Source organism: Dipodomys ordii, unplaced genomic scaffold (assembly GCF_000151885.1).
Source record: "Dipodomys ordii isolate 6190 unplaced genomic scaffold, Dord_2.0 Scaffold45, whole genome shotgun sequence".
In the NCBI taxonomy this organism is placed as follows: Eukaryota; Metazoa; Chordata; class Mammalia; order Rodentia; family Heteromyidae; genus Dipodomys; species Dipodomys ordii.
Window position 1 is genome coordinate 10,484,441 of NW_012267261.1, and position 14,334 is coordinate 10,498,774.

At 46.8% G+C, this 14,334-nt stretch overlaps 1 protein-coding gene across 2 annotated transcripts in view; it reads left to right on the forward strand.

Moving 5' to 3' along the window:
- Nucleotides 1–14,334, forward strand: part of Mylk (myosin light chain kinase) — a 195,090-nt gene that overhangs the window by 152,224 nt on the left and 28,532 nt on the right. For both annotated transcript variants that reach the window (XM_013019424.1, XM_013019423.1), the window contains 4 exons: nt 6,450–6,482; nt 6,581–6,674; nt 7,994–8,197; nt 13,973–14,190. In XM_013019424.1, coding sequence (XP_012874878.1) covers nt 6,450–6,482; nt 6,581–6,674; nt 7,994–8,197; nt 13,973–14,190 — 549 coding nt within the window. The remainder of the gene's footprint in view (nt 1–6,449; nt 6,483–6,580; nt 6,675–7,993; nt 8,198–13,972; nt 14,191–14,334) is intronic.

The window sequence follows — 14,334 nt, forward strand, 5'->3', positions numbered from 1 at the left end:
CTTTTTTTTTCTTTTTGTCAGTTATGGGGCTTGAACGTGGGGTTTGGGCTCTGTCCCTGAGATCTTTGCTCAAGGCTAGCACTCTATCACTTCGAGCCATAACTCTAGTTTTGGTTTTCTGGTCGTTAACTGGAGATAAGAATCTCACCAACTTTCCTGTCCTGGCTGGCTTTGAACCCTAATCCTCAGAATCCAGCCTCCTGATTAGCTAGGATTACAGGTGTAAGCCACCAGCACCCAGCTAGCTATAGTATTTTAAGGTCATTTGAGTCCCAAGCTCAAGAAGAAAGGTTAAGCTACAGCTTCAGAATAAGTAGTGAAGTTCTTAATGCCATGGATATCGAAGAGGTCATCCAGAGGGTGGTAAAGAATATCAACAACAGCTGGGCACCGGTGGCTCACACCTGCAATCCTAGCTACTCAGGAGGCTGAGATCTGAGGATCATGGTTCAAAGCCAGCCCGGGCAGGAAAGTCCATGAAACTCCTATCTCCAGTTAACCACGAGAAAACCAGAAGTGGTGCTGTGGCTCAAGCAGTGGTAGAGTGCTCACCTTGAGTTGAAGAGTACAGGGACAGCGCCCAAGCCCAGAGTTCAAGCCCCATGACCAACAAAAAAGAAAAAAAAGAATATCAGCACCAACACCAGGAGCCAGAAGAACACTGAGGAGCCAAAAGAAAGGATAGCAAGAAGGCTAGAGTCCATTGAAGATTCAGGAGAAGAAGCAGGTTTCTCAGTGAGCTCACTGAACTGCATCAAGATGAAAGGTGTAGGCCGGGTGCCGGTGGCTCAGGCCTGTAATCCTAGCTACTCGGGAGGCTGATATCTGAGGATCGAGGTTCAAAGCCAGCCCGGGAGGAAAGTCCGTGAGACTCTTATCTCCAATAAAACACTAGAAAACCAGAGGTGGCACTGTAGCTCAAGCGGTAGAGCGCTCGCCTTGAGCTGAAGAGCACAGAGTTCAAGCCTATGACCAACAAAATAAAAATAAAAAAGATGAAAGGTGTGAGGGGTTAGAGGATCTTTGGTTCCAGCCCTTTGCTTGGTAATGATCTGTGAACTCAAATCCACAGGTTGCCCTGGTTAAAGGATGCTCAGGTGTGTGGAATGCTATTTCAAGAACAGGAAATGGGTACATCATAAGACAGAAATGAGCTGAGCACAGGTAATTCACACCTGTAATTCTAGCTATTCAGGAGATGAAACCTGAAAAGACAGAAAAGTCCATGAGACTACTATTTCCAATAACCCACTGAAAAAAGGGCAGAAGTGAGCTGAGACTCAAATGGTAGAGCATTAGCCCTGAGCAGATAAAGCTCAGAGAGAGCTCCAAGGTTCTGAGTTCAAACATCAGGAATGGAACAGAGAGAGAGAGAGAGAGAGAGAAATGTTTGATGTACTGAGAAGTGTTCATTGGCTGGAAAGGAAGTCATTCATATCCCTCCTATGATGGAAACTAGATCTAGTTTCTAATGGAATGGAATGGGAGTGGAGGGCAAAAGGCCAATGTTCCTAAAGAGAAAGAGCCTACAGATGGGAAGCAGAGATCATTGTGGGAGACTAAAGCATCAGAGGAGCTTGGAGGGATCTGTTCTGGAATCACCATGTAACTAGAAGCATCACAAGTATGAAACTAACTCTTTATGACTTGATAGCCCTCTTGAGTTTTAAAAACTAGATATAAAACAAGTATTTTTTAAAAATGTTTTTGGCAGTCTGGGGTTTAAACTCTGGGTTTCATGCTTGCTAGGCAGGCACTCTACTGCTTGAACCATAACTGGCCTTTTTTGGTCTGGATTATTTTTGAAATAAGATTTTACACTACGCATGTACTCCGATCCCCTATTTATGCTGGGATGACAGGCACATGCCATCATACTCACATTTTTCTCTTGAAATGGGAATCTTGAAAACTTGTTGCATGCAGGATTAGGCCACAAGAGCTGCAAACAGCCATGGCCCCCAGCAGGCCAGGGCAGCAGCTCCCAGGTCTATGGGATGAACCCAAGAGGCCAGGAGTGTTGACAGGCAGGTGGCCTTGCCCTTGAACTTCACAGCAGGAAGTCTTATGTTACCCACCCCCACCCCCGACCACCTCCAGCCCTTCTCCTACAGCAGACAAAAAGGAAATGGTGAAATTGCCTGAAATCCAAAGGAGGGGTCCAGGCCACCCAAGGCTTTCAGACAGGAAGCGGTCTCATCCCAGGCCCAGCTGGAGATCCAAGAAAGAGAAAGCATTGGCAAGCTTTAGGCCTGACAAGCAGAAGTTGAGACAGGTTAAGGGTTGGGATTGCAAGCAGAAACCTTCTGTGCACTGCTGTGATGCCTGTGAATACCAAGCAAGATAGCCACCTGCCTCTCTCTCTACTTCTGAACAGAATAACTTTCAGAGACTGAGGGAGGGGTGGCTTAGAGATGGGCTAGAGCAGGAGAACAGTGAGCTATGGTGACCATAGCAAAAGCAGAGCCAATCAATTCTTGTTCCACAAAGCTCAGTGAGTACCCCTCTAACATTCACACCATACCACTCCTCCTCCTGCCCCTCACCTTGACAACTTCAGTTTTCTACTTCATCCCGATTCTCAGTTCCATCCTTCATTTATACCTCAGCTCTTACCCCATTCATTCATCCTAGGTGTTGTGCAGTCCTACTGTATTCCAGGGCATTGGGGACTCAATGGAGGACCAAGTAGGCTTCCCATTAGCTCCAGGGGCTTCTCTACTCCAGAGCGACACCTAGCCTGACAACTCCCCATCCAGCTCCGCAAGCCCAAGTGAACAGAGCTCTGGGCACAGGATAAAATGGTGGGGGCTCTCACCCACATTTTGTTCTGGCTTTTTAACTTCTTCATGTTTGCTCCCGATCCTACTTTTTCCTAGGCTACAGTAGTTATCAACAAAACAGCTATAGTGAAGGCTTCTTGCCCAGTCCCCCTCGTGCAACCCACGGGCTGTACAGTCTGGGGTGGTCTTATCCCAGGCTACAACTCTGCTAGGCTTTCAGAGGCTGTATCCAAGGGCCAGGCTGCCCTCTAGTGTCCACTGGGAATCCATACAGCACTCTTCTGCTACAGAAAAGGCCAGTGTGCCTGGAGGAGTGGTGGCCAGTCCCACCGCTCAGCTGATTCTCTTCACTGATCCTCAGCACATCCCAGGGTGATAGGACTCTCATCTGTTGGCAGAAATACCTCAAGACCCTTTGCCAAATGGCTCTTCCACTTAGCCCTCGGATCTCATAACTCATTCTGAATAGGTTAAAATGATTTTAGCAGAAGTTCTTTTTCTCTGCCATTTGAGCTCCTTCCTTAGCAGTGGCAAGAAGAGAACTAAGTGGTCCCCTTTGTCATGTTCATGGCACTTGATGTCCAGTGATCTGTGGTCACTCTCCCTCACTCTCTTCCTATCCTTCTGCTCTGGACATCTTGCCTGTCCAACAGAGCAGAGCAGGATGAGAAGGGAAACAGAGACCCAGAAGCCTGAGGTCTTGTGCATGCCCAACGGTAAGGCTACACTGAACAGTGAGCCTCCAGTCCCTAAGGAGAGGAGTTTGGTACTCCAACTAGCGCATGGGAGAGGCAAAGGTAAGGGCTGGTGTGGCATTCCTGAGGGAGGCCAGGCCAGCTCTGTGGTTGCCTCGCTGAAGTCAGAGTGGTGGGGAGAAGTCAGCTCTGGAAGTGGGACCTCTCTAAGGCTGGCCCGGAAAATGCCTGGTGCCAAGTGAGTGAAAAGACCCTCGTGGCTTACAGCTCTGTGCCACTCTTGTCACTAGCAGAGCACAAACTGCACCCCCACCCCGAAACAACAGGCCGGGAAAGCCTGCTTCTTAGAACCCTCTGGTCCTCTTACTATACCAAGGAGATGTGGCAAGGGGACAAATGAAAAGGCACCTGCAAACCAGAACCTCTGTCTCAGAACAGGCACGTGGAGGTCAGCACAGTTGCTGCTTTGTCTCTAAGACCTGGACTGGGGACTGGCATCCACCAGTCATTCAGTGAACACTGGAATTGAATCTCCTATGTTCTGTAAAACCATGCTTGAAATATTACTATTGAACTAATCAGAACATCCCTGCCCCTCGTGTGCCTATGGGCCCCGTGTGGAACCTGTGGCTATGACTTCCATAGGCCTAAAGCCTTCCTCCCTGTGAGGCTTTTGCAAATGGTCCCTGGAGTCACAGTTTTCGTGAGCTGATGAACAAACAGTTCATAGCCCTGTTACTACCATTGTCAATTGTGTGGTTTCCTTTTCAATCGTGTCATTCCAGAATTCCCAACTGGAAACACCTAACATTTCTTGATAAGTCTTGCCATGGTAGCATTTGCTTCCAGTGACCTTCCATAGACCCATCAAAACCTTCAAACCACCAGCTGCCAGAGTCTCCACAGCAGAGATGTCCAAGGCTCTGCCATAGGCCACAAAATAATTGTACTTATTGTTCCTGATGACAGTGCTCTGCCATCCAGAGCAGCGTGGATTTCACTGTGTAGTATAGTACAGGGTGCCATACACAGGGCAGAACATCTCTAATCTCCCTAAACATTGACTTTGCTACAGCATCCAGACACATGACTCTCAAGTCAACCTAGTCATTGAGGAGTTTAACTCATCACTTGATGCCCTGAAGCATGGGCTTGGTAACACTATTTAGACCAACATCCTGGCAACCTAGGAAGCCCCACCCCCGCTATTTCACAGCAAGACCTCAAGTCCTTGTCTGTCTCCTCCTCTTTTGATTTCATGGCAGCTTCCTTTCTGTGATTCTTCCCAGTCCTCTCTGTTTAGTTTTCTAAAACTAAACTTCGTCAGCAGCATTTGAAGAACTCTAAACAGATCACAGCTTCTGGTTTCATGCTCATAAACTCTCAGAACTCTTTTTCACCAAGAGGCACTTAGCCTGTGTGGGATCAGGTTACTTTTTCTCTGTCTGCTTAGGTTCCAGTGTTTCCTCAGCCTGACAGATGGGCTTGCTTGTCCACAGGTCCAGTTGCACCTCCTCCCCATCCCACACCTCCATCCTAGAACAGACCTGAGGCTCTGAGAGCCTCGCAGCGTGTGACCATCACTGTCCCCGCACGCTGTCCCCTCATAGGACATGCTCACCTGCCAGCTATCCTTTGTCTTCCAGTCTTGCTGTGCTGGGTCTTCCTTCCACAAAGAAAGTCTTTTCCCATCTCATTCTTATTCTCTTGCACATTTTCACACATCCCTGGGATACACACACATAGTCACATGCTCACAATCACATTCCCATGCTGTTTTTCATAGCCACACATTGTTACACTCACACTCCTCCCCCACATTCACACCCACTCACAATCACACTCACACACATCCACACTATTACACACACACATTCACTTATACTCAAACATACTTCAGTGATCTTTTCTTCTCTCTGATTTCTGTCACATGCTTGCTCTTTTCCCACAGGAATCCTCCTTTGATGATTAGCTAGAACATGGCCCAATCCATGGCTGAGGAGCCCAATGAATCAATCTTACAACACTGCATCTAGGCAGTGCTAGCTTAGACACCTGAAAGACACCATTCAACTTCCTCTAGCACACAAGGAAACTGAGGCCCAGAAAGGGAAAGGCACTTAGCCAAGGCTGAGAAGCCAGAGCAGCTCTGTTATTGAGGGTCAGACTTCCATCAAGATGGTGGAAAGTTGAGGTTGTTCTCCCATCACTCCTGACAAATGGCGAGGTTCACCAGATCCATCCTGATCATGGGGATCCGTCCCTCCTCATGGAGGGACTTGCTGGCTTTATCTGTGCGTCACTAACCCTTCCATGTATCCCATCATCTCCTGAAGACCCAGATCAAGGGCTGTTTCTTCTGACAATATTCACTCTGATGTTTTCTTGCCTGCTTTGACAATGCCTTCCTCCCTTTGCCTGTTTGTGATGGTACGTGCTCCATTACCAAGTATATCAAGTATAGCTGTTTTTTCCTTTCCAATGAAATTATAAGCTTCAAGAAAGAAGGTGAGACCCTGCCTTGTATGTGTTTTGTTTTTTATGCCCACCTAATGGGCAAGATGTTTGCCACACTGCTGTCATTTTATACCAAATGCTCAACAACTGGTAACTGGGTTTGACCTAGAAAGCAATTTTGAGTCACTGACCTTCAAGGCAGGGCAGAAAGGGATTGCTACAACTGTGTGTAGGTTTTGAAAGTCCAGAGGGACTAGAAGAGACATGGAGGAGGACATGTGTGGGGACCATGGGGTGAGATGGGAAGGAGTGGAGATGAGGACTGGAAGAGGAATGGAGCTGGCTGGAATGAGGAAGCCAGAGCCTGGTAGTCTGCCGGTGACCCTGTTTACAGGTTATCCTGACCAATCCCAAAGGCTGCCTAGGTGAGCTGATACCCAGGAAAGCCCTTGCTTTCAAGGGCCTTGTGTTCTAACCACTGCATCCTTCCTCCCTACCCCCTTGTCTCCCTCAGAGCCAAAGGATGAAGTGGAGGTGTCAGATGATGGTAAGTGCACACACCTATCCATGGGACAGGCTCTTGGATGGAAGGGGATGATCATGGGGATCTGATCACTCACCATCACCTTGACCTGTGCTCTGTAGATGAGAAAGAGCCTGAGGTCGATTACCGGACAGTGACAGTCAATACTGAACAAAAAGTGTCTGACTTCTACGACATTGAAGAGAGACTAGGATCGTAAGTGGAGTGGAATGCTGTCTCTGGGCATGGGGAGCGGGGTGGGGGGGTGCACAGATGTCATAATTAAACCCAGTGCCTCTTCCTGTCTTTTCCCAGGCTCAGCTTCCTCCTAGGCTGAGCTTCTGTGGATTGCTGAGGGATGGACCCATGAATGCATCTCCACTGTAGGTTCTCTCTGGAGTTGTTTCTTTGTGGTTTTCCACAGGCCAGCTCTCCAGGAACCTTGCACAAGGTCTTCCTTTTTTGTGCCTTGGTGCATAGTACAACACTGAAATGGGAAGACAGGGTCTAGATCAGCTTCTCTTTACATTGCCTTCCACTTGATCCACACAAGCAGTTAAGCCTCCAGTAGGAGGAAGGAGAGGAATGAGGAAGGGAAAGTGAATATGATCTAAGTCCATGCTATGTATGTATGGAGATGTCATAATGAAGCCCATTATTCTGTACAGTTAATTTAATTTTTTTAAATCAGGTTGGGAATGTGGCTTATAGAGTGCTTGCCTAGCACGTATGAAGCCCTCGGTTTGATTCCTCAGTACCACATAAACAGAAAAAGCCAGAAGTGGTGCTGTGCCTCAAGTGGTAGAGTGCTAATCTTGAGCAAAAGAAGTTCAGGGACAGTGCCCAGGCCCTGAGTTCAAACCCCAGGACTGGCAAAAAAAAAAATTTTAATCAAAAAGAAGTTATCACGTCCTTGCTGTCCAGCAGTGCCAGGTTTGGGGCTTCATTAACACACACAGCGGTCCTCACAGGATGAACATGCTCATCACTGTTGACTGGCACTGCCCAGGGGAATGGAGGGCACCTGCAGCTCACCCCACCAAGTATCCATCTTCCCCATCTCTCACTCCCTGAAAGAATACAAGAGGACGAAAAAAAGAGGATGGGGCTCAGGGAAACAAAGGCATACAGAATTCTTAGCAGCCCTGGGAATCACCTTGTCACTATAATTATGTCCCAGAGGAGCCTCCTGCTCCCGAGAAGAATCGTGTCCAATCTGGGCAGTCCCCAAAGCATCCATGTGGGAGTGGAAGGGAAGGAAGGCAGCCACTCGGTAATTCTGTATTTGAGAATAACCTCAACTTACCTCAGGGGTCTCTTTGCATGGAAGTGCTCTTCATCTACGGCAGGGGTCAGTAAACTTTTCCACAAAGGGCCAGAGGGTTACACTGTGGCTCTGTGATCTGTGTCCCTGCATGGTAGCTGATATGGCTGGGTTCCAAAAACAAAAAACCTTAAGCCAAAAAGAGATGGGCCACTTTAATACAAAGCTTAGCAAAATGTGATTTCTTTTTCTCCTCCCTCTTTGTGTGCAGTGGAAAATTTGGACAAGTCTTTCGACTTGTAGAGAAGAAAACTGGAAAAATCTGGGCAGGGAAATTCTTCAAGGCATATTCAGCAAAAGAAAAAGAGAACATTCGGCAGGAGATTGGCATCATGAACTGCCTCCACCATCCCAAGCTAGTCCAGTGTGTGGATGCCTTCGAGGAAAAGGCCAACATCGTCATGGTCCTAGAGATGTGAGTGGCACTGGGAGCCCACAAGTCCCTGCCTGTGTCCCCCACACTGTCCTTCTCCAGCCTCCTATGCCCCAAGATAGAACACACTACACACAGGGATATGATGAGCCTATGCCAGACCTGGCCAGTGAGAAGAGAACTGCAGCCCCATCTGCAGCTCGGAGCGCATTTCCATAGCTGGGGCTCCTCTAGGACCCCTGTGTCCTTTCCTCTCGCATCTTCCTGTGTATGTAAGGGCAAAGCTGTCCCTGGTTTCTAGGTTTCATGTGGGGGCATTCTCACGTTCAGGTGGCTCAAACTGGAAAAGAAAGGTCAGGTAACTGTCTGATTTCTCTGGAAGAAAGAAGGGCTCAGAATCCAGGAGTAGAACCTGCCGCTGTACCTTTGCCATTCTTCCGTTGTTTGTGCTCTTTGACTTCTCACTTATCAGAGTTGCACTTTCTCTGTGGGGTTTATGCAGAGGCAAGGGAATGGATCAGATGACCTCCAGACAAGATTTTCCCAGAATCCTTCATTTCCTTTACCTCCCAGTCCTTCCTCACTTGTGCACACCTGCATACATGCGTGTGCATGCACACACACACAGCACACACACACACACATATATATAAATACACACTGATACCAGGTTTCTTTCACAACATCTACATCTGCATTTTCCCTTTTTTAATCTGAATTTTGAATATACATAATCACACCAAATAATTACAAGAAAATATACAGTATTACTCACCATCAATTCCATTTCTCTGCAAGTTAAAGCACCGCTTCCAGACGGAAACAGTTTTGTTGGTTTTGTATGTGTTCTTCTGAGGCTTCATTATGAAAATGCAAGCATATATGAATATAGATGCTTTCCATTTCCTGCCTTTTAACACAAAGGTAATGTATAGTACTTACAACGACGCTTTTGCCCTTTTCAGCAAATCCCTGTAATAGCCAGTACCCCCACAGGATCTCACTTGATAGGTATATCACACAGCATTTAGACTATCTGCTTAGCAAGTAGTCAGATGATCTCCAGTCTTTAGTTTTTGCAAGCATTATTTATACCATGTATACATCTTTTTGCTCAGGCCTGTAATATCCAGCAGTGAAGGAGCACCAGGTTGGGTATGTTCACTTGAATGGGTATATTCACTGCATGCCTTGAACTTTGGGATCTCAGTCCATTGGAAAAGACCCATCAGCTTGTGGGCATTCTGCCCCAGAGAAGATGAGGCATGACAAATAGAATGGTCCCCTTCCCTCTCTCCTCACTGAAGTTGTGTTTGAAGACATTCTGTTCAGAATGTCTATTTTAGAACAGGCAAAAATGGCTTGAGAGCACGGATGTGAATCAGATAACTCTTAACTTCAGATCCCAACCCCACCTCTGACTTGTTTTTTGACCTTGAATAAGTTACTCAACTCTGCCAATCTTCATTTTTACTATCCACAAAAGAGGGTGTTCAGGCCCCTTCCTGAATGCTCCCAAGGCTGATAGGCACAGTGCTCTGTTGTGGGGGTCTATTCGCCATAGCACACACTGACTTTTTCTGTACCCTGGTCCTTTTTCCACTTAAAAGCATTTTGTGAGCATTTTAACATCCGTCTAAGTCCTCCCAAAGTATTCTATTCTACAGAATGATAAAAAGATTCGGGAAAAAAAAATCTTCATTTGTATCTCATGCTTCAACTCAAATTCCATACCCTACTAACCACTTTCAAGAAGTTCTGAGCCACTGTCTGTGATCTCATTCATCACAGCCTACCAAAATCCCATTAGGCTGAAGTCCTCTGTCCTCTCCTCTCCCCTGCTTTCCTCTTTTCCCCTCCCCTCCCTTCTCCTCCTCTCTCTCTCTCTCTCTCTCTCTCTCTCTCTCTCTCTCTCTCTCTCTCTCTCCCCGTCTCTCCTCTCCTCTCCTCTCTCTCTCTTACTTGTATGGTACTAGGTATTTAACCTAGTAAGGTATTACCACTGAGCCAACATCCCCAGCCCTTTTTGTTACTTTATTTTGAAACAAGGTCTTATTTAAGTTTTCCCAGACGGGCATTGAACTTGCAATCCTCCTGTCTTAGCCTCCTAAATAGCTGGGGATTAGGCATGTTCCACCATCTCTGGGCTGCAGCTTTTCTATTCGTTCTAGAGCTGGTTGCTTGGTCCAGGCAGTGTGGGCATGTGAGGACATGTGGAGAAATGTCTTATCTTTAGAAGTTAAACCTTGGGCAAGTTCGTGAGAGGGGGCAGGGGGAGCTGAGCCTGGGTAGCAGCACTAGTGGGCAGAATACCATACTTAGCTTGGAATCAAGAGTTGGCAAGCTGGATGGAAAAAGTAGAGAGAAATGTAAGGAGGTTTCAGCTGGTCTGGCTTTCATCCCTCCACCCCACTCCTCCCCCATGGACAGGAACAAGTCTCACAAGTCCAGATGCCAGAAGATTTGCCTGCACTCAGGGTCTGGAGCTCACCCCTGGACAATCATTGAACCAGAGAAGAGAAAAGAAGCTCAAACCCCATTTCTATGTCCCTTTAGCTTTAATCTAAGACTTAGCCACAAATAGGAAGAAGGCTGACGGTCAATAATACAATTTGCCTTCCTTGTTTGATAAAGGAACTGAGATGAAGAAAAGGGTGATGCCTGCTCATATAGAAAAATTAACATGTAATTGAGGGTTCCTAGCTTCTGCTCAGCTGCCTGAGATAATATGGGAAATAAGAATGGGTGTGTCTTTTCAGCCTTTCTGATTTCTGGTTTCTAGACCAGCCCCTACTGTGCTGCAGAGTTGCTGAGAAGCCCAGGATCTTCTGGCCTTTTGCCTGAGGCCTGGGCTTGTCCTCTGTGGAACTATCTAGGACACTCTAAGTTGTGGTGGGACCCTGAATGCTGGAGAGGATGTGAAGTTTCAGCTGAGCCACTGCAGGCTGGCCTCACACTTGCTCTTCTCCCAGCAAAATCCATCTAAGTATCCAGCTGGCTGCTGTAAGACAGGAAGAGGATCTGGGAAGGGCTAGCTGAGGCCTACAGTCCCTCTGAATAGGTAGCATTGGTGATGGTAGAAATTCATTCATGTATTCATTCACTCACAATCAATTTATTAAGTGACTAAGTATTTATCAGCTTTCTATTGCCAATTTTGGCTGGCTTCTTTCTATCAAACCAACATCTTCTACCCATTTTCCTGAGCATTTTGAAGAAAAACGCACAAGCCATTAATCCTGATTTAACTCTTCCCATCCTAGGCAGTAGATCACTGGAACAGTTTCCAACAGTTTTAAATATAGTTGACTAGACCAGAACCTATCTGAACTGACATTGAGTAAATTATCTCTAGATATGCAACAATAATTATCTCTATAGTTCTAATATCTATGACTGGTTGCTCAGACACTCCCAAGGACACTGAAAATCATGCTTGCTTGTGCTGAATTATTTTAACTTTAAAAGCAATCATTTTGGAGCACCTTGTCTATGCCAGATATTTCTAGGTACAAATGAAAGTCTGGAGAACAGCCAGGTTTGTTTGACAAGCAAACAAGGAAGACTCAATACAACAAGTGTAGAAAAGGTATATCGAAAGGGCAAATCATTTCATATGGGGAAACTAGGAAGAAATTTCTCCCGAGATGTGAATTTCAGCTCCTCCTCTTAGTGGAAATGGAATAAGGCAGTATTCCTAAATATGTCTGCCCCTAAGAGTGACCTGGGAAACCTCTTAAAAATTCAGGTCTTCGGATCTCTCCCAAGATTTTACAAAGTCATATCTACAGGGGAAAAGCTTGGAAAACCATATTTCCAATAAGAGCCCAAGCAATTCTTTGAAAATGTAACAGTTGATAATTAGCATGCGCTTACTTCTCCCTTCTGAGCACTCGTGTTAACTCATTCCATCTTTGTAACATCTGTGTGAGGTGGTGTTCTTTTCATCTACAGCTTGCAGATGAAAAAATTGAAGCAGAGAGCTGTTAAGAACTGGCCAAATCTTTACAGTGTAGATTGGTATTTGTCCTTGGAGCCTTGGCCGAGAAACTGAGGGCTTCAAGGCAAAAGGTGCCACCTGCTGGCCATGCCAGGACCTTCTTGGATTAGTTGAAAGTTTTAGCTCCTCCTAGTGGCCACTTGTACACACACACACACACACACACACACACACACACACACACACACACACACACACACACACACACACACACACACACACACACACGCTTTCCTCCCATCACTTTCCAACAGGGTCCTGTGGTCTTGCAAATGGATAAGATGTGGTGTGCTAGGCTCTGTTGGTCATCCCTGTCTATGTCTCCCAGTGAGTGAGATTCTCTGGCCTGCCATATGATACCAAATAATATGTTCTGAGCACTTTTGATGAGTTAGGCATGACTTTACAAAGGCTCCTATATTCCTAAGCACTCTGCATCCTAGCAGTTAGGGCTCAGGAAGATTAACTTGCCTGAGGTCATGAAGCCTGTAAAAGGCAGGAACAGGACTCAAATTCCATGCCTTGCTGTCTTCACAATGACTCCCCATAAGAGTAGTGACACCTATCCTTGTATTAGGACCATCCCAGGGGCTTGGAGGTGTGGCTTCGTTTTTTAGAGCACCAGCCAGAGAGCAAAAGCATCAATTATCGAGTCCAAGTCCTGGTCTCAGCCCTTAAAAAAAAAGACCATCCCAGAATGAAGTGCACTCAGTCTTCATCTAGAGGCTACTGGAAAAAATTCAGTTTAAAATATGTGGATTCTGGGCTGGGAAGGTGGCTCAGTGGTAGAGTGCTTGCCTTGCATGCATGAGGCCCTGGGTTCGATTCCTCAGCACCACATAAGCAGAAAAAGCTAGAGGTGGTGCTGTGGCTCAAGGGGTAGAGCACTACTAGCCTTGAGCTGAAGAGTTGAGAGACAGTGCTCAGGCCCAGAGTTCAGGCACCATGACTGGCAAAACAAAACAAAACAAAAAATATGTGGATGCTACTTAGGCTACCAAGCACACACTTCAAATTCACCATGAGTGAGCTAGGAAGGTGGGAAGAGGACTGGGACAAGAGACCTGAGCTGAGATGGGGCCTGGGCAGCAAGGTCATGCATTTGTACTGAAGGGTGATGCACTGGCTGTCTGGCAGTTGTTAGTAGAGGACCCCCAGGTGTGGGTTCCAGAAGTCAGCAGCTTGGATTGGGAGTGGCTGGAATCTAAAAACAGTGTTCCATAGAAAGGTCTATGCCTCCAGGTTGGGCAGGGAAGGCGTCATGGCAAGACAAGATAGTCATGGCTGGAGGGAGTAAACTAATTTGCTGCAGTCAGCAAATCTAGTGTCAGTTCAGTGGGTCACAGCCAACTAATTCCAGAAATTTTGCTGAGGTTTCTTATTATTGAAGATCGTTTTTTTTCTGTCGCAGGCTTATGCAAACTAGACGCTCATATAAACTGTTTTAAACGTCAGTTCTCTGTGACTCAAGGATACTGCTAGGATACAGGAATGTTCCCCTGTACATTTTTGATCATATAAGGGAAAGAGCCTATTTCATGGTCACCATTTGCTGAGGAGATAATGCCCAGATTCTCCACTCACACCAACCTCTGACACTGCCTTCCTGAGAGCTTCCCTGATTTCAGACACTTTCCCAAGTCCCCAGCAGCATGGCAGACGTGGGACATGGTTCCCCGTACCAGAAGACAGGCACTCAGGAAGCGTCGCAGGGTGCTTCTACCCCTTCCCCAGTATTCCTGGGCCAACCACTCTACCAGCCTGGCCCCAGGCTGGTCTTCTCACAGTGTTCTTCCCACCTCCTTTTGTCCCCGCAGTGTGTCAGGGGGTGAGCTGTTTGAGCGCATCATTGATGAGGACTTTGAGCTGACGGAGCGGGAGTGCATCAAGTACATGAAGCAGATCTCTGAAGGAGTGGAGTATATCCACAAGCAGGGCATCGTGCACCTGGACCTCAAGCCAGAGAACATCATGTGTGTCAACAAGACGGGCACCAGGATCAAGCTCATTGACTTCGGCTTAGCCCGAAGGCTGGGTAAGGACAACTATCTGTCCTGGGGTCACTGCTGTGCTAGGGCAATGGCTGTTTATGTTCCCACACTAGGTAGTAGAGAGAATGGATGGGGTTGGGAGCAAAGTCAGAGACTGCAAAAACTGTTCAGGTTCAAGTGTAGCACCT